Source organism: Vulpes vulpes, chromosome 12, assembly GCF_048418805.1.
Source record: "Vulpes vulpes isolate BD-2025 chromosome 12, VulVul3, whole genome shotgun sequence".
In the NCBI taxonomy this organism is placed as follows: domain Eukaryota; kingdom Metazoa; phylum Chordata; class Mammalia; order Carnivora; family Canidae; genus Vulpes; species Vulpes vulpes.
Genome location: NC_132791.1, coordinates 88,448,159 through 88,474,173, shown reverse-complemented (window position 1 = coordinate 88,474,173; position 26,015 = coordinate 88,448,159). Strand labels below are relative to the sequence as shown.

Here is a 26,015-nt window from a genome sequence, read left to right as displayed (position 1 = left end):
GATCCTGGAGACCCAGGATCGAGTCCCACGTCGGGCTCCCTGCATGGAGCCTGCTTCTCCCTTTGCCTGTGTCTCTGCCTCTCTGTGTCTCTCATGAATAAATAAATAAAATCTTAAAAAAAAAAAAAAAAAGTTAGATCCCAGTTTTCCAAAGGAGTGGGAGAGCCCCATAGGTTAGCCCTGACAGTTTGGGCTGTAACAAAACCCCTGAGCTGTGACACCGAAGGGAAATTCTGCAGCATCTTGACAAAACGTCTTGAATAATGGGACTGGGGGTGGGGGGTGGGGGGGATATTTTCATCGGGAGCCATGCTTCTCACCAAAGGCAGTAGGCAGAAACGTATTCAGAATGCTGAGGCTCTTGGCAAAACAAAATTCTGGTATCAAAGTATAACTCGACCCTCACCCATACTGCCACTGTCCTCACAGGGGACCTTAAAAAACCCCTTCTGCTGAAATGGAGCCCTTTGGTTGCCTAAGAAAGAAAACTCTGGATGGTATCAGACTTTTTTTTTTTTTAAGGATTTTATTTATTTATTCATGAAAGACAGAGAGAGAGAGAGAGACAGGCAGAGGGAGAAGCAGGCTCCATGCAGGGAGTCCAACGTGGGACTTGATCCCAGGACTCCAGGATCACACCATGGGCCAAAGGCAGATGCTAAACCGCTGAGCCACCCAGGGATTCCCTTGACTCACTTTAAAAGAAAATCCCCACCTCCCAGCCCTTCACCAGAAAGGTTTTGACCAACCTGAATTTGGCAGAACACTTCTGACCCCTTCGTAGGACAGCGAGTCTTCCCTTCAGCTCATCTGGACCTTCCCCCAAAGTTGTGAAGAGGCATGTGTCAGCCTCCTAAGCTTTCTCCTGCCCAAGAATTCCAGGGACCCCCTTGCCCCCCCACACTCACTCTATAGTGCGCTAGTCTTCTCTGAGAATTCAGAAGCAAGCAGGAACACATACCTTGAAACTATCCTCTTGTTCAGAAGTTGCTGAGTCTTTGTTTCCTCTTGGAGTTGAGATTTACTATCACTTGACTTTTTAATCTGTTTTTTAGTAAAAAGCTGTACTAACAAGACATGGCTCATAAATAGAAGTAAACTTATTTTTGTTTTCTGACTTCTCAGTGAATTTTACGCATCCCCCAGGAGCGCCAAACAGCAGACAACTAGAGCAGGAGTTCCTTCTTAGGTGTTTGCTATCTCCAACCAGCTAGAAAGTAAATGTAAAGCAGGAAATGGCAATAGCATTTTGCTTTAAGAAGTTTTCTTCTGGGTGTATTTTTGCGTTTTAGAAATGAAATACTTTGGGATATGTTACTATTCAGAAGTACCAGCTGGTTTCAATGACTCTGTTCGCTCTGACTTCTCAAGTTATTTTACACGTTAGGGAGGGAATGAATGCTCCAAATTCTAACTGCAAAATTTCATGGTCCCGCCTCCTCTTCTGAGAGTGGGGCTGGGTAGTGTAGGGAACCAACTCACCACTCAGGTTCCTGCAAGTCCGACAGCTGAACCAGTCTTGAACAAAGGGCCTCATCTCAATCACCAGTCTCAAAGCCTACAACTGTCAATGAACAGTTACCATTTGTGGCCTGGGGGCATTAACCCAGCTATTAACCTTAGCCTGCCGCTTCTCCCATTCCAATTCTGAGTGGCACAGTGCTTCCTAGAGCCCATCCAACATTTAACGACCCATCAGGAAAAAGCATGAATTGGGCAAGATATCCACAAGTACTCTCTCTCCCTGTAGGTAAATTTAGACACATTTTGTTCAATAACTTGCACTCCAACCGACACAGAGAAAATGTAAGATTTTTATTGAAACCTATTTGGCAAGACAAAGCCTCAGAAACCAGACAGCTTAGATTTAAACAAGTACTGCATCAAGGAAAGCCGAATCTGAGCTGTCAACAAAAGGAAGTTGTTCTTTATTCCAGAAATAGCCTTAGGAAGTAACGAGCTTGGTGCTAATTAGAGAGGAACGGGGCAGGCTTGGTTATACACTGCCTATCAAAGCGCCCGCCTTCCCTGCCTGAACTGTTTTGAAAATGGGGAAGTGTTTTCGAATAACCCTTTTCAATGCTATTCAGAGTTGAACTTTGTACTTCTGTGAACCACAAGATGCTGCTCCACGATATGCCACCCAATCTTACTCGGAAAAAATTATGCTTTGGGCACAAAAGCAAGAACCCTATTTTTGGTAAGTTTAGTGACTGGGCCTGGCAGGCCGTGCACATCAGGAGCGGTCAGGCTGAGTGCACTGGGGTCCCGCAGTGCTTGTGCCACAAGTCGATGGCCTTGCTCACAATCGCGTCCGAGCTGTCCTGAGGAATCTGTGGACAAGCAAACGAGTCTTTGTGAAATTGCCATGTTTATAACTTCATTGTCTCCCTCATTCATCATGCCTCAGCAATTTCCCCTGGAGTTTTCACTACTTTTCAGAAAGTGATCCTATGAAAGGCTGCAGCCAAGATCTTTGTTTAGTGGGCCACTGGAGGACACAGTAAGGAGCTCTGGCCAGACTGCCCGGGTTTCAAGCCTGGCCTGCCCATCATGTGCCCCTGGGCAGGTTACCCAAAGCTACCTGAGTTCAGATCCCATCTCTAAAATGGGGCAAATGACAGCCTCTTCCTAAGGCTGTTTAAGATTATGTGGGAGAATCCATGAAAAGTACTTAGCGTGGGCCCTGGCACTGTTCCCCACTAAAAGAATGCTGATGACTCATTTATTCATCACATTGTTCACTGGGTACTCACTATTTACTGAGCCACTATTCAAATGTTAATAGTGACCAATTAAAAAAAAGAATAGATTTTTGGATCCAGTGAAATTCATCCTGGCATAAATCTCTTGCCTAGTTAAGGGTATTCTGAGATACACAGAGATTCATTTAGACCTTCTCCTACGTGCACTATGTACGTATTTAAGCGCATTAACAAACCCAACTGGGATTCGGCCAGAGATAGGAACAGCAATGAGAGGGCTTATTAGAGTCCCTCATGACATCAGGCTTCCTTTTTCCACTGAAAAGGATCACTCTACCTCAGATATTAGATCTCCCCTCCTTTCTCAACAAGCCTCCTGGTGGTCACATAGGGAGAGAAGACTCTGGTCTGCATGCACACATTCATGATAACAGTCTCACTGCTCAGACCGTCATCCCCCAAAGAGGATGCAAACTACAATCCACAGACCAACTCTCTGCTAAATTTTTCCAAGGGGATAAAGTGTTTCTTACAAGGTAAAAGTATCAGAGAAAATAATGTAATGTGGGAGGAAAACCTGGTTTGCTAAACAGACTTCCTTTCTAGATTCAAAATCAAATTTTTAAAAAAGCACACTTACATTTTCCAGAAACTTTGTTATCTTCTCTGCATTGTTCAGAGCCATTACTTTTATTTTAAAGGTTAATAAAATTTCCACAGCTACAAAAACCAGGATCTTACAGGATCCACTTACAACTTTATCCCAAACCCTATTAAAAAAAAAAAAAAAAAAAAAAAACAAGAGATATAAGATCATTTGAGTTTGAAATTTATGGTTAGCTAAACATCTAATTATAAAATTAAGTCAAAATTACTCCTTTTAAGTATAAATTTCAGAAAAAAAGCTATAACAAAGTAATCATCAAAAAACAAAAGCAAACTAAATCAGCCATTTGAAATGTATTTCACATACAACATTGGAAGGGAAAAGGAGTGATTACTAAAAAGGACTTGCTCTACAAGGCATCTGCAAGGCACCCGTCCTCTAATGACTGAAACTTGACATTTTAGGGAAGGAAAGTCTTAAACCAAAGTTTGGATTTTACTAATAGTAGGTAATGTTAATCTAATTATTATTAAATACTAAGGAATAACAAAAGTGGTGTATGAAATGAGATCAATGCAATTTCATTTTCCAGTGGTTGAAATTCCTAAAAATTCTCCAAAAGCTTAAGGAGCTAGGGGGCACCTGGGTGGCTCAGTCAGTTAAGCATCTGCCTTTGGGTCAGGTCATGATCTCAGGGTCCTGGGATCGACCCCCTGCATGGGGCTCCCTGCTCAAGGGGGAGTCTTCTTCTTCCTCTACCCTCTGCTCATGCTCTCTCATAAATAAATTAAAATTTTTTTAAAGAGCTTAAGGAGCTAGTTATTGATTTGCAACCACTCTAAAAATAACTATTCTCATAATTCCTATACCTATTTATTTATTTATTTAAGATTTTTAATTTATTTATTCATGAGACACACACACACACACACAGAGAGAGGCAGAGACACAGGCAGAAGGAGAAGCAGGCTCCATGCAGGGAGCCCGACATGGGACTCGATCCCGGGTCTCCAGGATCATGCCCTGGACTGAAGGCGGCACTAAACCGCTGAGCCACCCGGGCTGCCCTAATTCCTATACCTCTTAAAGTTGGTTTCACACTCTATGTGCTTAGTCATGTACTGTCCTGTGATGTTCTCTGCATGTTGCCTTTTCTCCCAACTACCTCATACAGTCTTGTGGGCAGGGCCAGGACTCTCAAATGCCAGCAACACGTCTGAAATGAATAAAAGTTGGATGTGAGCCTCTGATCTCTGCCCACCTTCAGCTACTTTAAAGATGTCAGGAGGAACAAAGAAACAGGAATATTTCCTCCAGATCAAGGTCTACCATATTTCTGGAAAAGAAACGCTTAGACCTCTGCCTGGAGACGGTTTTAGATGTGAATATTGTACAGCATCTAACATACTGAGGGCCTTCAAGTTTTCTAATTGTACACTCTAATGTCTCTAGCATTACCATTAAGTTGTATTCACATCAGGTTAACATTACTAATATTCTAGCATTTCTAATTGTAAAAATAATAAGCTGAATCAAGTGTTGCTCTGTTGCCTGCCAAGGAGTTAACTTCAAATTATGGTATTGTCCTAAAGCAGATTCATACTCTGAAGGATAATCACACGAAAAACCAGGATCCTTCTCTGCTACAAGCCTTCAGATATCTTTGAAAGAGATACTTGCCTCTGTAAACTTGATTCAGGCAAGCACCCTGCGAAGCACCTCTTGAACCAGAGATCGTAAGGAAGTCTGGACAGCGCAGAACACGTCTTCAGATGACTCAGCAAACGGCTATCTTCCAGATTCAAGTACTGTTCAAAAGCCTTTGGCTAATGATTAAACAGGAAGGGAGATTACTTGTTTCCTGTGACATAACATTACCCGATTTTACAGCTTGTGATGAACAGGATGAATCAAACGTACATGCTGAACGCAAAGTAAGTGCCAGAAAACAAAACTCCAGACTCATCCAAGTCACTGGTGACGCAAAGTTCCCAAGTCAGCAACCAGCAACACAGGACTAAGGGGTTTTCCAGGGCACTACTGGGCAAAACCAAACAGCTCTTCCCCCAATGTTCCCCTAACAGCATTAACAAGGTTCCACATCCAAAAGCAAGAGTCCAAAGCACAATTTATTTATTTATTTATTTTTTTCCCCAAAGCAAAATTTAATTGTTCCGGGGAACTAAGAAAGATCCATGGCACTCCTGGCTATTCTGGAGCAGTAGATGAAATATTCAGGAAAAGGGGAGAAGGGGAGGGATGCCTGAGTGGCTCAGCAGTTGAGTGTCTGCCTTTGACTCAGGGGCTCAGGGTATGATCCCAGGATCCGGGATCAAGTCCCACATCCAGCTCCCTGTGAGGCATCTGCTTCTCCCTCTGCCTGTGTCTCTGCCTCTCTCTCTCATGAATAAATCTCTCATGAATAAATCTCTCTCATGTCTCTCATGACATGAATGTGTCTCTCATGAATAAATCAATCTTAAAAAAAAAAAAAAGGGGGAGAAGGGGAAAGAGTAAGACCAAAGAAACAAGAGTAGGACCGAAGTGGGGAGAGGGAATTAGGAAGAATGGGACAAAAAAAGAGCTGGATGTGAAAAGGGCCCACCAGTCCTTGACCACCCACACCCAGGCCAAGCGTTACTGTGCACCACACCAAAGACACCCCTACAACAGAGACATCCAGAGGAGGCACTCTGTACCCCACATGCAGGAGAATTCTTGGGAGGCAGAGAAATAACATGGAGGGAACAAAGCACCTGGATTCCATGTGGAAGCCTCTCCCATAAAAGGGTAAGTATCAGCCAACTCTAGGAGCCTGGGAGAGCTAACAAAGCCATTTCCCAGACCCGTCAAATCCACCTGGCACAAGCTGCTATATTTATGATCCACCAGCCAAGAGTAATGCCTGGGGGTCAAACTCTCAAGCTCGTATCAGTATTAAAAAAAAAAAAAAAATACAACCCAAAACTACACTGAAGTATCATCTCTAGTAATCACACTGAGTACTTACCCAAAAAATATAAAAACACATTCAAAAAGATACGTGCACCTTGAGGTTTACTGCAGCGTTGTCTACAACAGCCAAACTATGTAAAGAGCCCAAATGTCCATCGATTTATGAATGGATAATGATGTGATGTATATATATAGTGGGATATTACTCAGCTGTATAAAAAGAATGAAATATTGCCATTTGCAACATGGAGCTAGAAGTTATGATGCTCAGTGAAATAAGTCAGAGGAAGGCAAATACCATATAATCTCACTCATGTGAAATTTAAGAAACAAAATAGATGAACATAGAAGGAAGGAGAGAAAAAGGGAGGCAAACCAAGAAACAGACTCTTTAGAGAACAAACTGATGCTTACCAGAGGGCAGTTGCGGGGGATGGGTGAAATAGGTGATGGAGATTAAGGCTACACTTATCAGGAGGAGCACTGAGTGTTGAATCATTAAATTGTATACCTGAAACTAATATAACACTGTATGTTAACTCTACTGGAATTAAAAGTTTAAAACTTAATGAAAAAAATTCACCCTTAAAAACAAAAAAAGAAGATATACGGAGGTATCATCTCTCACCTATCAGACTGGTGAAAATGACACACCGCGTTGGCAAAGGAGACTGTAGGGCAATGCATCCTCATCTACTGGTCATAAGGATGAGGTCTATGAAGGAGAATTTGGAAATATCTAGCAAAATAACATAGGCCTTTATCCTTTGATCTAGTCGACCGATTTCTAGGAAACACATCCCCCAAATATACTGGTAAATAAAAATGAAAAGGTAGGTGTATCTGTATTTATCTGTAACACTGTATAATACAAAAGACTGGAAACACCCTAAGTGGCCAATAGAGGACAAGTCAAATAAATGAAAGTATATACACACAGGGGAGTCGTATGAACCTGTGAAAAGGAATAAGGAATGTCTCTATATACAGTTGACCCCTGAACAACATGAGTTTGAACTATGTGGGTCCACTGATATATAAATGTGTTTTTAATAAATACATGTACAGTACTACAAAAGTATTTTTCTTCCTTATGATTTTAATGACATATTCTTTTACCTAACTTTATTATAAAAATAGAGTATATAATATACAAAATATTTAATATGTGTTAGCAGACTGCTTATATTCTTGGTAGGCTTCCAGTCAACAGTAGGCTACAGTAGTTAAGTTTCTAGGGAGCCAAAAGTAATACATCATTTTGAACTGTGTGGGGGTTTGATGCCTCTAACCTCAACACCATTCAAGGGTCAACTGTAAAACTTAAGGCATGATTTCTAGCATATATCAAGTGAAAACAGAAGGGTAGAGAAAGATGCGTATCATATTATTAAATCTATTAAATAGATGCTATTATTAAACCTAAGAAAGATAGTAAATATAAATACATACGTATATACTTTCTTTTTAGTGGAAAGAGATAATATTTACATTGCCTGAAAGTTTTAGTATACAGCAAATGGTAGATGAGGTTATTATATTTTACTGCTAAACTTTTAGGTTATTTCCAGTATTTCCATGACCCTCAAATTCTTTACTTTATGAAGAAAATAAAACACACCTGAACAAGAGAAGGCAAAATCTGACAGACTTAACCAGTCTGAGAGGAATTTATATTGAACTTAAGATGAGGTTGCTAACAGTGTTTATTTAAAAAACAAAAACAAAAACACCTCTCTTTAGGATGGCTTTTAAAAAGCAGTGCAATGGCAATGAAAGAAAGCTCACTTACTTTAATGACTGAACACAATTAAGTCTGAGATGGCTTAAGGACAGTCTGTTCTGAAAAAAAATTAACCAAAGGCCATTCATGTCACACACTGAGGCTAGATTCTATTCTCCTTGCCAAAAGCAGGATTCATCAAAGGGCAACATTTCCTAAAGCGTGTAAGCAGAGGAACAGCTGTGATATAACCCTATCAATCAGAATATTATGACATAATAAATGTGTCACCATCAGATAGTGTCTCATCTTTTTGTCATGCCAAAAACCCATCGCTGCCCATTAAGTGTACATTTTCCTACAATGATAAAACAAACTACGCTTTGTGATAACCAATTTAGTTGGTAAAACCACAAAATCTTGAAGATGCTAGACAAGATTATAAAAATTACTTTAACAAGAAGCTAAGAAGAAGAGATCCACTAACCACAGTAATAAAAATTTTATGGGAGACTAAACACAGCTTAAATAAAGAGAAAAGTTCAAGTAAGCCAGTAAGTCAAATAGCAACACAAAGGAAATTTAATTTTTCTTACACATACTGAAGAACTTTAAAAAAAATTTTCATAACTATTTAAAACTATGTGCAGAGTACTAAGACGTACATATTAAACCTCCTTTTTGAAAAGGAAGAAATTAAGGTTTAAGGGAGGTATTTAGTATACCACTGATTCAAAATTCACTTCTAAAAAGAAACCAGAAACCAGTGTTCAAGCAGAGCCAAGGCACTTCTGAAACAGAACAATACAACAATATGAAGGAATTTTCTTTAGCAGCTACCAAAACATATGAGGAAGGTATGTTAAATAAGTCATATGGTATTAGTCCAGGAATAGACAAATAGCTTGATGGGGAAAAAAGCCCAAAAAGAGATGCTAATATATATGGAAATCTAGTATATGATAAAGGTGTCATTTCAAATCTCTAAAGAAAAGAATGAATTGATAGTGTAAGCGGTAGGTAGTTCGGCTTACTAACTGTGTGACCTTGGGCAAGTTACTTAACTGCTCTGTGCTTCAATTTCCTCATCTATAAAAACAGAGAAGTGTGTTAAAATTAAGTTTTCATTAACATAGTAAATTGCCTGGCATGAAGCAGGAACTCAATAACTGTCAAACAGAAAGAGGAAGAGGAGGCAGCTGACTGAAGGTTTACTGCAGTTAAAGAAACAAGGTCAAATCTGTGTCAGTACCAATTACAAACACAAATCCCTCACAAATTAAAGGACTAAATTTTAAAATGTTTCAATATAGGGACACCTGAGTAGCTCAGTTGGTTAAACATTCAACTCTTGATCTCAGCTCAGGTCATGATCTCAGGGTTGTGGGATCAAGCTCTACTAGGCATGAGGTCTGCTTAAGATATACTCTCTCTTCCTCTGCCTGTCCAACTGCACCCTGACTCTGGCTTGCTTGTGCATGAGAGCTCATGCACATGCTCTCTGTAAAAAAAATTTTTTTATATTAAATAAATAAAATTTTTAAATATTTTTAAAAGTTAGAGGAAAGTTTTTTAAAAACCTGTTTTTTAATCCTGGAGTTAGGAAGGATTCCCTACGTAAAATACAAAAAGCAAAATACTGACAGATCCAGTTGCATCAAAACTTTAAAAATCTCTCTATGACACACAGGGAGAAAAGATTGTTAACATATGTAATGCAGGATAATTATCCAGAGTATATCAATGACTTTTACAAATAAAAAAGAAAGATGCAAAAGAGAGAGGTGGACAAATACAAAAGACTAAGCATAGGCAAAATTGCTCAGCTTCATCAGAAAATGAGGATATGTAAATTAAAATGAGATACCATTTTCACTATCAGATTAACAAAAATTTAAGAGACTGATACTATCAAGTATTGGCAATGGAGTGGAAAACAGAAAATCTTATCTGTTGGGGAAAGCAAAATTGGTATGCCTTCTGGGTGAGCAATCTGGCAATTAAAAAATTAAATACGGGGTACTTGGGTGGCTCAGTCAGTTGAGTGTCTGCCTTTGGCTCACTTCATGATCTCAGGGTCCTGGAATCAAGCCCAATGTCGGGCTCCCTGTTCAACAAGGAGTCTGATATTCTCTCTCTCTCTCTCTCTCTCTCTATCCCCAGCTACCCCCCCCCCCACCCCCGCCACTTGTGTGTGCTCTCAAATAAGTAAAATCTTTTAAAAAAAAAAACAAAAAATTTAAATACAGCACTCTTTCAACCAGGCAATCCCCTCATAGGTACCCGCTCTACAGAAACACATATATAGAAAAGCTAACATAGAAGAACATGCTGACTGTCAACATGGACCTATTATATTAAAATATGGCAAAATTCTTAACAGGAAATACTATGAACACATTTTTAAGAGAAAAAAAAAAGTGGTTCTAAATGAGTGGCTCTCAATCCTAGCCATACTTCAGAAACACCTGAAGCTTTTTAAAAAATAGAATTCTGGAACCCACACACCCCCCAGAGATTCTGACTTACTGGGTTTTGGGAGAGGAAAAGCACTGGTAATTTTTTAGAAGCTCCCAGGTGGTTCTAATAGGAAGTCAGGGCTGAACACTACTGATCTGCACTGACTTGGAAAGTGTTCCAAGACATTAAGTTTAAAAAAAAAAAATTGTAGAGTTATATGAACATAATATTTATGTTTTTTAAGTTACATTATAAAATATAATCATTATATGTGCGTATGTGCATATATATGTATGTGTGTGTGAATGGATTCCATCCATCCTCATGTACATAAAACAGTCTAGGATATACACCCAGCTAATGACAATATTTACTTAGAAGGTGGGGTATGAGGAGATACAGATCTATGGGAACACTGGATTCATCAGAATACTTCAAGAATGTACTCATTACTTGTGTCATTAAAAATAAAGAATTCTTTAAATGTAAACTAGCAAAATGCTACTGGATTGGCTTCAATACTAAATAAGAAAAGCTAATGAGGGGATCCCTGGGTGGCGCAGCGGTTTGGCGCCTGCCTTTGGCCCAGGGCGCGATCCTGGAGACCCGGGATCGAGTCCCACATCGGGCTCCCGGTGCACGGAGCCTGCTTCTCCCTCTGCCTGTGTCTCTGCCTCTCTCTCTCTCTCTCTGTGACTATCATAAATAAATAAAAAAAAAAAAATTAAAAAAAAAAAAAAAAAAAAAAAAAAAAAAAAAAGAAAAGCTAATGAAATCATGGTATAATTTGGACCTCTTGATCTAATTAGGCAACTAACATTATGTTTCCATTGCCATGCTTATTTTTATTGAAATTAACTAAGTGGATTAAATTTTAAAATTCTTAAAATCAAATTTTACATAATTGAAATCTATAAAACACTCTAGGAACAGTGCTCAACAAAGCTAAAGGGTCTTGCCAACGGTTCTGATGACTGCAGTTAGCACAGTGATCCTCAGGGCTTAATCAACTTTGATCAGCACCCCTCCTCAGGCCCTGCAACCACTATCTTCAGTTACTGCTTTCAATAGACTCTCAAATGACACAACTCAATGATTTAAGAAGAAAGACATTCATTTTTATAAATGAGAGAAATTAAGAAAAACATTTGAAAAATAGAATGGCAAAGAACCACTGGCTTATGCTGAGTAAGCAGGTGCCATGCTATTGTCTGGACTCCTGAGTCAGAGCGCAGCAGCCAGCCTACTTACATCCATTCACCATTCCCTCTTCACTAACAGAATTCCATTTTAACAGATCACAATATGCCTGGCTTTATAAAAACAAAAACAAAACCACATTTCCCAGCCTCTGTGGCAGACAGAGGTAGCCAGGTGTCATGGTCTTGCCACCAACAGATATGCAGAAGGAAAGTCTGTCCAAGGGACTTGACTGACTGTCCCTCCTCCTCCTTCACTTTTGTCCTTGTACTTCCCCTCCTACCTGCCTAGGACACGGATGTCACCGTGGTCTCTCAGCATCCATCCTGAGCAAGAGAGGAAGGACCACACCTAAGACTGCTGGACTGCAAGGACAGGAGCCTGGGTCCCTGAAGATATCATGGCACTGTGGCTCCAGCTCTGGACTGCCTTACCTCTAGACTTCTGGTTACATGAGAGAGAAAAATAAAGCTTCAAGGATATTTGGGCTTTCCATTATATGCAGCCAAATTTAAACCTTAACTAATACAGAGAAGTAATTCTAGATAAAGCCAGTAGATTCTAGACCAGATAAGGAATACAAAAGAGCAGGGGTTTGCAATCTATGGCCTGCAGGAGGCTAAATCCACCCACAACCATTCTTTTATGCATTGTCAGTGGCCGCTTCTGTGCAACAACAGCAGAGCTGAGTGTTTGCAAGAGACACACAGAGACATAGAGACCATCTGGCCCATCAACCTGAAAATATTTACTATCTGATCTTTTATGGAAAACATCTTTGGCTCTTCCTATAGAGGGTCCACTCATAATTGTAACAGCACCAGGAAGTAAGGGTAGTTCCCCAGTATCACTGCTCACCCTGACTCACCAACAGCCAAAAGGCATTCCTTACCAGCTGAGGTAAAGACTCCCGGTACTTATTGTTTAGTTGGTTCACAAAGCATCGGATGATCCAGTAACAGTCGACACTATCCTCTACCATTTCTTCCACGGCTTTGGCTATGGCAAGAAATACTTCATCTTCTGGCTCCTGAAAGATCAATAACAAATCTCCAGTAAAGAGAGGGAGCCAGCAGAATAGAGGAATACATATTTCTTTCATAAAAATGAATCCTTACCCCCTAACTTCTGAAGAGGCTGTCTTAATCAAAGTGGAACCAAAAAGCACACAGTCTACCACTAAAGAGAAGACCAAGGCGGAGATAAGAATGGGTAACCAGAGAAACCTATTTGGATTAGTGATGCTGACGACTATCCATGTTTCAGGCTGAGCATGCAGAGGTTTTTCCACTCTCTACCATTTCAGGTCACCAGAGAAAACATAAATCATAAGCAAGGTCCTGACTCTCTACACCCAAAAATATTCCCAGGGCTAGAAGAGAATTTCTTTGAAAAATATGTGATAAACACCACAATTGGAAACATTTGTTAAGACAGTGATTTGCAAAAAGTTCAATGACTCCAAAAGAACTAATAAAGCATTTTCTTTATTTCAAAGTATTTATTCATATATTCCTTTAGAGAGGAGCCTCGGTGTCCATCGAAAGATGAATGGATAAAGAAGATGTGGTCTATGTATACAATGGAATATTACTCAGCCATTAGAAACGACAAACACCCATTTGCTTCGACGTGGATGGAACTGGAGGGTATTATGCTGAGTGAAATAAGTCAATTGGAGAAGGACAAACATTATATGGTCTCATTCATTTGGGGAATATAAAAAATAGTGAAAGGGAATAAAGGGGAAAGGAGAAAAAATGAGTGGGAAATATCAGAAAAGGAGACAGAACATGAGAGACTCCTAACTCTGGGAAACGAACAAGGGGTGGTAGAAAGGGAGGTGGGCAGGGGGTGGGGGTGACTGGGTGACAGGCACTGAGGGGGCGGATGAGCACTAGGTGTTATGCTATATGTTGGCAAATTGAACTCCAATAAAAAAATAAATAAATAAAAAATAATAAAAAAAAGAATTTTGTTCTAAGCACCCTTAAGCACCTAATAAGTTAAAATGTCCTTAGAATCAGAATTTCAGCAATCAGAAGAATGGCATTTCTCAAACCCTGTGTCAATACTCAGAATATGAATGGAAACCCTCAAGTAAATTTCAACAAAGTAATCTTATAAGAACTAGAATCTACTTGAAAATCGATTTTGTTTTCAAACACCATATCTTATACAAAATTACATCTTCAGCGGTGCCTGTGGCTCAATTAAGCCCCCAACTCTTGATCTCTTGATGTCAGCTAAGGTCACAATCTCAGGGTCATGGGATTGAGCCCCACATCAGGTGTGGAGGCTGGTTGGGATTTATTCTCTCTCTCTCTCTCTCTGCCTTTCCCCCAGCTCATGCACACGTGCATATGCTCTTGCTCTCTTAAAAAAAAAAGTTTTCATCTAGGATTTAACAGCCAAAAGACTTCAGTGTTAAAAAGAAACTAAAAAGTATCTCTCTACTCCCCTTAAGAGCCCCAAGTTAAATCAAAATTCCTATTTTAATAAAAGCATTTCGGGGATCCCTGGGTGGTTCAGCAGTATAATGTCTGCCTTCTGCCCAGGGCATGATCTTGGAGTCCTGGGATCAAGTCCCACATCAGGCTCCCTGCATGGAGCCTGCTTCTCCCTCTGCCTGTGTCTCTCTCTGCCTCTCTGTGTGTGTCTCTCATAAATAAATAAATAAAATCTTTTTTTTTTTTTTTTTTAAAAAAAAGCATTTCATTTTAGGCCTCCTTTCAACCTCTTAATATTCTATAAAATGTCAAGAGTAACAGAATCACAACAGAAAACTGAGGGTTGCTGGAGGTGAGGTGGGTGGAAGGATGGGGTAACTGGGTAATGGGCATTAAGGAGGGCATGTGATATAATGAGCACTGGATGTTATGCAACTGAGGAATCACTGAATTCTATCCCTGAAACCAATAATACACTATGTGTTAACTTAAAAAAGTTTATTTAAGAAAAGAGTAGGGATGCCTAGGTAGCTCAGCAGTTGAGCGGTTGACCTGCCTTTGGCTCAGGTCATGATCCCGGAGTTCTGGGATCAAGTCCCACATCGGGCTTCCTGCATGGAGTCTGTTTCTCCCTCTGCCTTATGTCTCTGCCTCTCTCTCTCTCTCTCAGTCTGTGTCTCTCATGAATAAATAAATAAAATCTTAAAAAAAAAAAACAGAATCACAGAAAATAATTTTCTCTAAATATTAATTAATGTGTCAGAGGAAAAGAGAGAAGGAAGGGAAAGACACCTCCTTTCTTGGACACCCATCCCATACTGGGCACTGTACTGAGTGCTCCTGAACATGGCATCTCACTGGCTCCAAGACAGTCTGAGAGGCAGGGAAGAAGACCAATGTCCTTGACTATGTTCCCAGCCCAGTGTGGAGCGCTGTCACACACTCTACTAGATAGCAATACTAATGAGGCTGAGTGGGTCTTGATGACCGGGGAGATGTGGGAGGCAGAGCCAAAACCAACACTTTGATGGCACATCTGCCCAAGACTACAGTGATGTGCCATCAAAGTGTTGAGACATGCTAAGCAGGAATGAGGTGAAAACCATAAACTATCATTTAGATTTCTTGAACTAATAGATAACCTAATTTAATATATAATTTAAGAACTTGCACAGTACTACCAACTTTGCTCTGCCAGAGATCAGGAAAATTTAAAGAAGTCTGTCAAGACTTCCAATTATTTTCAGAGCCATTCTCTCTTTATAAACTTAACATGAATGGACAACCTCAGGTCTGTCCATGGGAGCCACATCATTAACTTCAAAAAGAAAGAACAAGTGAAAACTCAAAGTGCTATACAGGTAGATTGCAAACTGCAATAAAAAAAATAAGTTTTGGGGTGCCTGGGTGACTCAGTTAAGCATCTGCCTTTGGCTCCAGTGGTGATCCCTGGGTCCTGGGATTGAGCACCACATTGGTCTCCCTGCTCAGCAGAGAGTCTGCTTCTCCCTCTCCCTCAACCTCACTTGTGCTCTAATAAATAAAAAAATAATAATAAGGTTTACAGAATACCACAGCTTGCAGGCAAATCCTGATTTGAGCTATCACTGTTTTAGCCTCACACAAAAAAAGTTAAAATGCCTAAAATGAACTTTGAATTGCATTAAAATAGCCAAAGCCCAAGAGCTATAATCATTCCTTTACCTGAACTTTCCCTCTTCCCTTCTTTTCCCTTTACAAACAATAAGCAGTCCAAGTAACTAGGGTACGGGTTTGTCAAATGGAAGTTTAAAAACAGGTTGGGGCCTGCTGGGCTGAGGCCTTAGGTCAAGGTCAAGGAGGTGACCTATTGCACCAGCAGGCCAGGGTCAAAAGGTAGTTGGCAGTATGGGTTACAATGAGAGGAATGAGCAAAGCAGTAACCATACTAAGGAGAATAGGAGCCTTTATATATTTGCAACTCTCAGACAAGGAAGCTGCAAACACAGAAGGGTGAAGGTAAGAAGAACTCACAGGCCTGGACTGGAATCAGAGGTATTGGTACTGGAATCAGAGGTGTGAAATGAGGGTTTTTAATATTCAGAGGTCAAAAGACATATAAACATACACGTGTGTGTGCACATGATTCTGTATACTAATAGAATGTGTACTTATTTCCTAGCTCTGCCTACAGACAGGACCGAGAAGCAACAACACACCAGAAACAACAAGCACGTCTAGTGCCCTATTCTTGGTTTCTAAATACCACCCTTTATTCAAAAGGGACATGGCTGATTTTAGGAGTGGGGTAGAAAAAATACAAGATGGGCTTGGAATATCTTTTTGTGCCGGAAGGTAAGGAAATGCTCAATGATGGGGGCTTGTCAATAAAGACACAGCAGTCAATTTGAAGGGTCTCCCACTGGCCTGAGACAAGCTGAACATGAAATAAATAATCATATTAATGAGTTATAGGCCACTGAATAAAAGAGGAATCCATAAATTCATACTGATATAAATAAATGAGAAAGGAAACCCCTTACTTATAAAAGAATGCCAACTAATAATTGCAGAGGGAATGAAACAGAAAATGACCATTTGACAATCAGCAGAGTAAAAATTATTTCAGGCAGGAATCATTACATGTGGATGGATATTTACATAATCTCAAAGCATCTCCTCACAAATTATTTATTAATTACAAGAGGAAAAATAGTAACCTTAGACTGAAGAAACCGGGCAGATGCCACCTTAACCAAGTGATCAAAGTTAGCAGCAATAGTAATAAGTATAATACTTCTGTGGCATTCCTGACAAAAGCACATAATCAAATTTTAGTCACAAGGAAACATCAGGGCAGCCTGGGTGGCTCAGTGGTTTAGCGCTGCCTTCAGCCCAAGGCGGGATCCTGGAGACCTGGGATCGAGTCCCATGTCAGGCTCCCTGCATGGGGATGCAATAAATAAATATGCAATAAATAAATATGCAATGTGCATAAATAAATAAATAAATATGCAATAAATAAATAAAATCTTTTTAAAAAATTTTAACATTATATTCCATTACTTCAGATTCCTTCAATATAGACTTCCTAAAGAGAATAACATTTCCCTGGGTAACCATGGTACAAGCATTGAAACCAAGAAGTCTACATTGATACAGTATTAACATTGAATCTTCAGACTCCATTCACATTTGGCAATTGCCCCAGTAATGCCCTTTATCATAAACAATAAGTTTGGTTCAGAACTTATCAGACTTTCTTATGAAACTTTCAGCCAGTAGTTTTATCATTTGTTGGTGATTTAAAAAATTTTTAAATGTTTTAACTCTTCATTAAAAAATCATTTTAGACATAGAAAAGTTGGAAGACATAGTATAGTGTTCCCATGTACTTTTACCTAGCATCATCAGATGTTTCATCTGTAACTGTAGTATAATTATCAAACTCAGAAAATTATCAGTGATAAAATATCATGAATCTATAGACCATACTGAGATTCTGCTGTCCTTTTCCTGGTTTGGGATCCAGCATGGGCTCATAGGTGGCATTCATTGCCACATCTTCTTACTCTGCTTTCATTTGGATATTCGTTAGTCTGTCTTTGATGATCTTGACACATCTGAAGAGTTTTGGACAGTAGAGTGTTTCTCAGTTTGGGTCCATTTGATGTTTCCTTGTTTTTTGTTTTTTTTTTTTTTTTTAAGATAAGATTCTTTTTATTTATTTAAGTTTTTTTTTTATTTTTTCATGAGAGACAGAGACAGAGAGAGAGGCAGAGACACAGACAGAGGGAGAAGCAGGCTCCATGCAGGGAGCTTGACCTGGGACTTGATCCCAGGTCTCCAGGATCACGCCCTGGACTGAAGGAGGTGCTACAACACTGAGCCACCTGGGCTCCCCTGCATCTTATTTTCAAATGGTTTAGGAAAAAATATGTATACATGCAAAGGAAAAAAAGGACAAAGAAACATGGCAAAATGTCAATGCCTGGGGAACCTGGGTAAAGAGCATATGGGAATTCTTGGTAATGTTCTTGCAAAAGCTTGCCATCATTTCAAAATAAAATTTAAAAAATTTTATAAAAATTAGACAGGTACGCCTGGGTGGCTCAGCAATTTAGAACCGCCTTCAGCCCAGGGCGTGATCCCAGGGTTCCGAGATTGAGTCCCACGTCTGGCTCCCTGCATGGAGCCTGCTTCTCCCTCTGCCTGTGTCTCTGCCTCTCTCTCTCTCTATCATAAATAAATAAAAATTAAAAAAAAATAAAAAAATAAAAAATAAAAATTAGATTAAGTCAGAATATGCAGGACCAGGAGTGCCAGGGAAATATGTGTTGCTTTTATTCCACAGAGAGTCACTGAAAGTTTCGAAGACAAAATACTGCAGTCAAAAGGTCAGCAGGATAGGACAGACTAGAGTTGAGACAAGTGTCAAAGAAAAGCAGCACTAACCAGTGGAAAGGAGGGACTTCGAGGCAACTTTCCAGACTCCAGCTGATACATGCGGAGATAGACTTCAACCTGAGGCGTGGCATCGCTTACAAAGCGAACAACGTGCAGGGCATGAAGCACATCGCAGTACTGCTCCTTGCGATACATCATCACCTGGGCATGGGATTCATGGTGTGGAGGCAGGATCCCTATACAGAGACCGATGCGGGGAAAAGAATGTGCAAAATACTGAGACACAGACCCAAAGCCCTCCTCTATTACAGAGAAATCAAGTGAGAGCTGTCCTGTCATGATTAGACTGCAATCACACAGATATTTAGTTACCGTACAGATTTTGTTTTACAAATTCTCTTTATAAAATATTAAATTTTAAGTGAACTATCAATATTTGATGCCAATTGCATCACTGAAATTTAAGAGAAATTGAAATGGCATCATAAAGCCCTTGAACAAGTGTGCCACCTAAAGTCAAGACAATAGCTACCTCAATTATCATAATGATTTAATTTTTGGTTGTTGGCCTGGGGCCACCCTCAGCTCCTACAGACCAATCTCCAGTTTCTGCACTTGGCCCCTGCTACAGACTGAATTGTTCCCCACCCCCCAGATTCATATACTAAAGCCCCAACCCCAGTGTGCCTGTAACTAGAGATAGAGCTGATCAGGAGTGACTAAGGTTAAATGTGGCTGTAAGGGTGGGTGAACAGAGCTATTGCCCTTCTAAGAAAAGGAAGACATACCAGAGTCTGTGGTTTCTCTCTCTGCCATGTGCGGACAGAATGGAAGGTGGCCATCTACAAGCCAAGAAGGGAGGCCTAAAGCACCAAGAGCCAAACCAACCAGCACCTCAATCCTGAACTTCTCAGCCTCCAGAAGCGTGAGAATATACTGTTGTTTAAGCCCCCCAGTCCATGGTATCTCGTTATGGCTGCTCGAGCTAACAGTACAGGCCCCTCATCTCAGAGCCACTCACAACTCCTCAAAGCCTTCTCTTCCCCAACAAGCAAACTTGCTCACAAAGTAACCTAGCTTCAGGAATACAGAATCTGTGGCTGATGAGGCCACCTTATATTACATTCTGATACTATTTGTGCTCATCAACCCAATCAAACACGTCTACCTGTGAGGCTTTGGAGCAAAAACCGTATCTTTTTTTTTTTTTTTTTTTTTTTTACAAACAAATGGCATGGAAAAAAGCAGAGTGGAAAGAGCACTGGACAGGCTTTCAGCATGTCTGATAACCCCAGAATTCTCACAAATGTCTCTCTGGGAACTTGTTTCCTCAGCAGGCAGAGGTGAGAAATGGGATGGTTAAGCATCTCACCAAATGTCCTTCATACAACACTAGCCCCAAAAACCTGCATGAGAAAAAGAGTACCAAGGGTCAAACAGATTTGCAAAATGTTGACATTGAATTTTCTAGGTTCTAAATTCTGCTATAAAGAAAAACATCTTAGGGACACCTGGGTGGCTCAGTTGGTTGAGCATCCGACTCTTGATTTCGGCTCAAGTTATGATCTCGGGGTCCTGGAATCAAGCCCCAGATCAAACTCCCAAGCTCAGTGCAGAGTCTGCTTGGGATTCATTCTCTTTGTCCCTCCCCCAGTGCTAGCTCGTTCTCTAAAATAAATAAATAAAATCTTAAAATAGAAACTGTATTTATTCTAGCCTCATTAGATTTAACAAGACTGTATAGGGACATGGAGTCAAAGTTCATGTCATAAGTTCATAAGGTTTGCTATCCGGCTCTACAATTAACTGGCTAGATGATGGTCAGCAACTTATTCAGTGTCCCTATACCTTAGCTGCTCCATCATAAAAATGAGACTAATAATACCTATCTCATACAGCTGTTGTAATGATTAAAAAATTAACATATATAAAGTACCTAGGAAGCATATAGCACATACTAAGCTAGTATAAGAGTTAACTGTCCATTTGATTAAGGATCGCTCTTTGCTATAAAACAACAGAGATCCAGTATTCTAAAGAAGTGTCACAAACTGCAACTGGGCATCTCCCACTAATCCACTGGTATTATTAATAAGACACGTAGCATTTCCCAGCCAAAACAGATGGTATTGACATTACCACCTAAAAGGCATCCCTGAAAGGCATTTATTTTGATGGCCACCGGAAACACCAAGATTTAAGAAAAAATGCTCAGGGAAAAACTAAAATAGTTGATACTCGCTCTCAAGACATAAACTGTACAGTGGCCCACCAGAAATACAAGTACATAAAGATGTGCCAGGACGCACAACACCCAAAGGCATCACACAGTACTTTCCAGTATGGGTTGTATCCCCTCGCTGCCTCCACATTACATAATCAGACTTAGGATGGCAGGTTTCTCAAGTTCTGTAAATCCAGTACATTCTGGAAAGAAAATGAGGTCTGCTGTCTATTCTACCTTCGGATGGGCTCTGCCAACCTGAGATCAAATCCCAGCTCTGCCACTTACAGACTGGAAGGCCTTAGGCAAGTTATTTAGCCTTGTGGCCTTTGACCCCATTTGTAAAAATGGGATGTTAATACCTACTTCACAAGAGAAGTCTAGGATTACTCTCATTTTTTTTTTTTTTTAAAGAAAGAAAAGTTAGATGGTTAATGGATGGATGTTATATGCAACAGCAGGCTGAGCAGTAACAGAAAAAAATCCTTGGCTCAAAAGGAATGCTGTCAGTCACTTTTCCTCCACAGAAACTGAGCAGGTTCATTTGTCCTTTCCTTCAGCCACTCATCACTGAAATCTATCCATTTGTGCTTCTAGGAGGTAAAAACTTCAATTTCTTTCTGACTCTGATAGCACTCATTAGGAAGTTAGACCTTTGCAGCTGGGAATCACAGAAATAACAAATTGAGGGCTACGACCCACGAGTTAATGTGGCTAAATAAGCTCACTTTACAGGTGCAAAAATTGAGGCCTAGCAGGGTCTTCCTCACAGTTACCCAGGTGACGGTAAAGCCTAGGCCAGTTCTTTCTCCAATTCGATGCTCTTCCCACACCTAGTTTCAGGAACACACATTACTTTCTCTTCTATTATTACTAAACTGACATTCTTGGAGTCCTATTTAATGCACTGCTACTAAAGTCACCTTCTTAAATGCTCTCACAGTCCACAGTAATCCAGTCTCCTAAAACCAGACCTAATATGCAGTAAAGGGCCTAAAAAAAAAATGCTCTTTTTTCTGATAAGATGACAAATATCCCGTCATTCAACACTTTTGAAGATAAATCTTCCTACTGTTGGGTCACATACCTAGAAGCACCTTCCATACCAGTGCACGGTACATGGATGGGAGAGGGAACCTCTGACTAAAAGTACAAAGTTTCTCAATATCTAGAGGAAGAGAAAGAAAACAGCAATTAGGAGCTTTTTCATGCTGATCAAATGAAAGTGCATTTCAGTCTTTAAAAATGACAGACATTTCTTCAGAGGAATTCTACTCAGTAAATCTAGGAAAGGCAAGGTCTGATTTCTAGCCCAGGTGTTTCACCAACTAGCTATTTAAAAACAATTAGTGCTTCACGGAGTAGGTGATATATTTAGCATCTATTACTACATTCCCTACATTAGCAGTAGTTATTATTTATAGAATTTATTTCATTTAATCTATACCTCAAGCTTTTGGGGTTGTTATTGTTTTAAAGATGCAGAAACTGGGGCACCTGGGTGGCTCAGTTGATTGAGCATCTGACTCTTAATTTCAGCTCAAGTTGTAATCTAAGGGTGGTGGGACTGAACCCCGAGTATGGCTCCTCGCTTAGCGGGGAGTCTTGCTGGAGATCTCCCTCTACCCCTCCTTCCCCATTCATGTGCCTGTGTGCACCCATGCATGTGTGCTCTCTCAAAGAAAGAAAAGATTTCTCTTTAAAAAAAAAAAAAATGCAGGGATCCCTGGGTGGCGCAGCGGTTTGGCGCCTGCCTTTGGCCCGGGGCGCGATCCTGGAGACCCGGGATCGAATCCCACGTCGGGCTCCCGGTGCATGGAGCCTGCTTCTCCCTCTGCCTATGTCTCTGCTTCTCTCTCTCTCACTGTGTGCCTATCATAAATAAACAAAATTAAAAAAAAAAAATGCAGAAACTGAAGCTCTAAGAAGTTAAATGACTTGATGAAGTTAGCACAGCTACTGAGTGGCATTGTCAGGCCTCAAGTCCCCACATTTTCCAATAAACCATACTCAACTGTCCCGGACCTCAACTCCCCCTACTTGTCAAATGAGAATAATTCCAGACATACTTAAAACATAGACTGTCTAGTGAGGATCAAAGATCAGGTGGGAAATTGTTTAGAAATTTTAAAAGCAGGATGCCTGGGTAGCTCAGCGGTTTGAGCATCTGCCTTTGGTCCAGGGCGTGATCCTGGGTTCGAGTCCTACATCGGGCTCCCTACAGGGAGCCTGTTTCTCCCTCTGCCTATGTCTTTGCCTCTCTCTGCGTCTCTCATGAATGAATAAATAAAACCTTAAAAAAAATTTTTAAGCATTCTACACATATTACTTTTTTTTAACCTATGATTCAGTTTATTTTAGTCAACAGAACAGACCTTATTATTACTATGAAGAAACTAAAATGTCAATACATAACGTAGTCTTGGTATTTCCATAGAAGAAAAATCATGGCCAAGAGTTGTTGCGAATTTACCCAGAAGCTAATAACACCTCTGAAAACCGAGGAAAGGAAATATATAGGTATAATACGAGAAAAAAAGCATCACTGACTTAAGTCCTCTCAAAGACGTCTGACCCGGTCTCAGCAAAATATAAACCTGAAAAATCCATGACTTCTGTCAAAATACACCATTCACCTTTCATCCTATCACTAAAAATACAGCAGGTAACAAACAGTGCTGAATGTCTTTTAAGATAGCATTTTTTTTTTTCAGAACAGCTGAGACGACTAAAACGCGATAACCCTGAGCTTATAAAACTCACCTAGTCGGTCATCTTTTAGGAGAATTTCCAGTGATTTCTTTTCTTCAACTCCACGAAACCCCACTTTCTCATAATATACGGAACGGAAGTTTCTCTGAGAGTCCTCAGTCATGTTTCATTCTTGGAGGGAAGAGAAAGAACAGGAAGGGGGAAAGAGCTTAAAAACAAAGAGTAAAGGATTAGGAACGTCTCCAATGATTTTCTGTGACTTCGCCATGAATTTGATATACTAAAATAAGCTGGCTGCCCTCGCACAGGACTCAACGTTAAATATCTCTTTTTAAACAGCTAACACCACCTCACCGGTGTTCCTTGGCCAAAAACCGAGACATAAAACTAAAGTCCTCTGAGCTACTAAAATAGATTTTGCAAGGTGCAGATACTAAGGAGGACCACTTGTCGGAGTTCCTAGCCATCACACAGGTTGAAAGAAAAAAATTAGTAAAATTCGAAGACGGACTGGATAGGGGTTACCAAACAGTATCCACCAGGATTTTCGTTTTACAAATATTATGCATTTAAAAAAAACTGGACTCTATTCTAAAGCACTGGCAATTAATTATCTTTCAGTGGTAGGATTCCTGGTGGTTTAAATCTTCTTTCTTTTGCTTAGCCATATTGTCAAATGGGGATTTTGTAAAATGAAAAACTAAGCTATCAAAGTAAAAAGCCACATGCTTCTCGTTGAGTTTCCCTTCAAACACAGTCCTATCAAATGCAATTACCCAAACCCAGAACCCACCAGAGAGGAGCAGCACCAAACTGCAAACCAGAAGAGGGGCAGGAGTGTAGCCTGTTCACAAGTGAGGCCACAAAGCTGGGAACAGAACAACGAACTTAAAATGTGGCATCAGAACTCAAGACAATTCAGCGGCCTCAAGTTCCTTCACGATAAATGTTCCTAAGACTGAGGGCAAGTCAACCGGGAAAAGGTCAAATTAGGTTGGCCTTTTAAGCATAAAATGAATGTAATGTATTTTTCAGGAAGTACTGCACGCCCAACTCAAATACTTAAAATACCCATGCAAAAAAAAAAAAAATATATATATATATATATACATATGTGTATAATCCCCAAGTTTTAGAAATCCTGAGACGCCTCCAGTGACCCGAGGATGGTTGTGTTCCAGACAGCCACAGTCTTCCTTATTGAAAAGATGTTCAGGGCAGGCCGGGTGGTTCAGCGGTTAGCGCCACCTTCGGCTCAGGGCATGACCCTGGGGTCCTGGGATCGAATCCCGCGCCGGGCATCCCTGCATGGAGCCTGGAGCCTGCTTCTCCCTCTGCCTGTGTCTCTGCCTCTTTCTATCTCAAATAAATAAAATATTTTTTTAAAAAAATCAAAAAGAAAAAAAGGCATATAATTAAAAAAAAAAAAAAAAAAAAAGATATGCTCGCAGTCCCTTCAATTCCAGGAAGAGGAGGGATCATTTACGAATCAGAAATTCTCAAGGGTTCTGAGCTCTGGGGCCCAAATGTGTTTTTTTGTTTTTGTTTTTTTGTTTTTTTTGAAAAAACAAAATTCCAAAGCACTAAAGCCGCTCGTGAGTTGGGGGATTCATTTGAAAGCAGCATCCAAACAGCTGCAGGCGGATGAAACGCCATCCTCGGGGCAGCCCGGGTGGCTCAGCGGTTAGCGCCGCCTTCGGCCCAGGGCGTGACCCCGCGGTCCTGGGATCGAATCCCGCGCCGGGCATCCCTGCATGGAGCCTGGACCCTGCTTCTCCCTCTGCCTGTGTCTCTCATGAATAAACAAAATCTTTAAAACAAGTAACAAGCCGCCATCCTCGGGTCGCACTACAGCGGGATGCGGGTCCTGCTGGAGGAAATACTGCAAACGCGCCCCCGGCCCCGATGCAAACACACCCTGGTCCGAGGGCCCAGGTCCCCCCACTCCGCTTCACCTCCGGTAGAGGAAACCACACCCGGCTCGGGACTAAGCGGTCCGGGGGCAGCCGGGCGACCCGAGGGCCGCGGACGACACGGACGCGCCCCGCGGCGACCCCCGCGCCCGGGAGGCCAGCGCCTCGCAGCCGCCGTCGCCGGACGTGACGTCAGCGCCCTGGGCGGGGCGGCGCCGAGAGTGGCAGCCGCCCAGAGCATGCGCAGAAGCTCCACGCGCCCAGAGCACCTGGCGTCCGAGGTCGGGCTTCCGTGCCGCAGCCGGGCAGCCGGCCCCCGGGCACCGATCCTCTAGCTCCCCCGCCCCCCCGCTCTGGCCCGGAGAATCTCGCGGCCACCTTGTCCCCTTGTGCGCTCTGTCCTGGCGGCCGGTGCTTGGGATGCTCTCTCCTCCCGGGCGGGGCGGCGGGGAGGTCCCCACCGCAGGGCACCTGGGAGCCTGGGAAGATGCCCCGCAGACAGGTGGCAGACTCCTGTTTTGGTTGCTTATTTCCTTTTTAATTCTTTCGGTACGTGAAGACCAGCTGCATGAAAAATGCAAAGGGGGAATCCCTGAGTGGCTCAGCGGCTCCGCGCCTGCCTTCAGCCCAGGGCGTGACCCCGGAGACCCGGGATCGAGTCCCCCAGGGGGCTCCCTGCA

The 26,015-nt window shown here is 41.2% G+C and overlaps 1 protein-coding gene across 12 annotated transcripts; it reads right to left on the bottom strand.

The window, feature by feature from the left end:
* Positions 1-1,794: 1,794 nt before the first annotated feature.
* Positions 1,795-25,541, bottom strand: TBC1D7 (TBC1 domain family member 7). 12 transcript variants are annotated; one of them, XM_072729115.1, is made up of 9 exons: positions 25,378-25,541; positions 23,474-23,593; positions 22,465-22,582; positions 21,798-21,878; positions 18,535-18,722; positions 12,543-12,680; positions 4,993-5,138; positions 3,346-3,475; positions 1,795-2,333 (listed from the first exon to the last, which is right to left on the bottom strand). In XM_072729115.1, the coding sequence occupies exons 4-9, from the start codon at positions 21,829-21,831 to the stop codon at positions 2,247-2,249; spliced, it is 723 nt and encodes a 240-aa protein (XP_072585216.1). In that variant the 5' UTR covers positions 21,832-21,878; positions 22,465-22,582; positions 23,474-23,593; positions 25,378-25,541; the 3' UTR covers positions 1,795-2,246. The 12 variants fall into 12 exon arrangements, with proteins under 12 accessions (XP_072585216.1, XP_072585214.1, XP_072585215.1 ...); XM_072729113.1 differs by having other exon boundaries at positions 25,340-25,532; XM_072729114.1 differs by having other exon boundaries at positions 23,474-23,630; positions 25,340-25,518.
* Between the last annotated feature and the right edge of the window lie 474 nt (positions 25,542-26,015).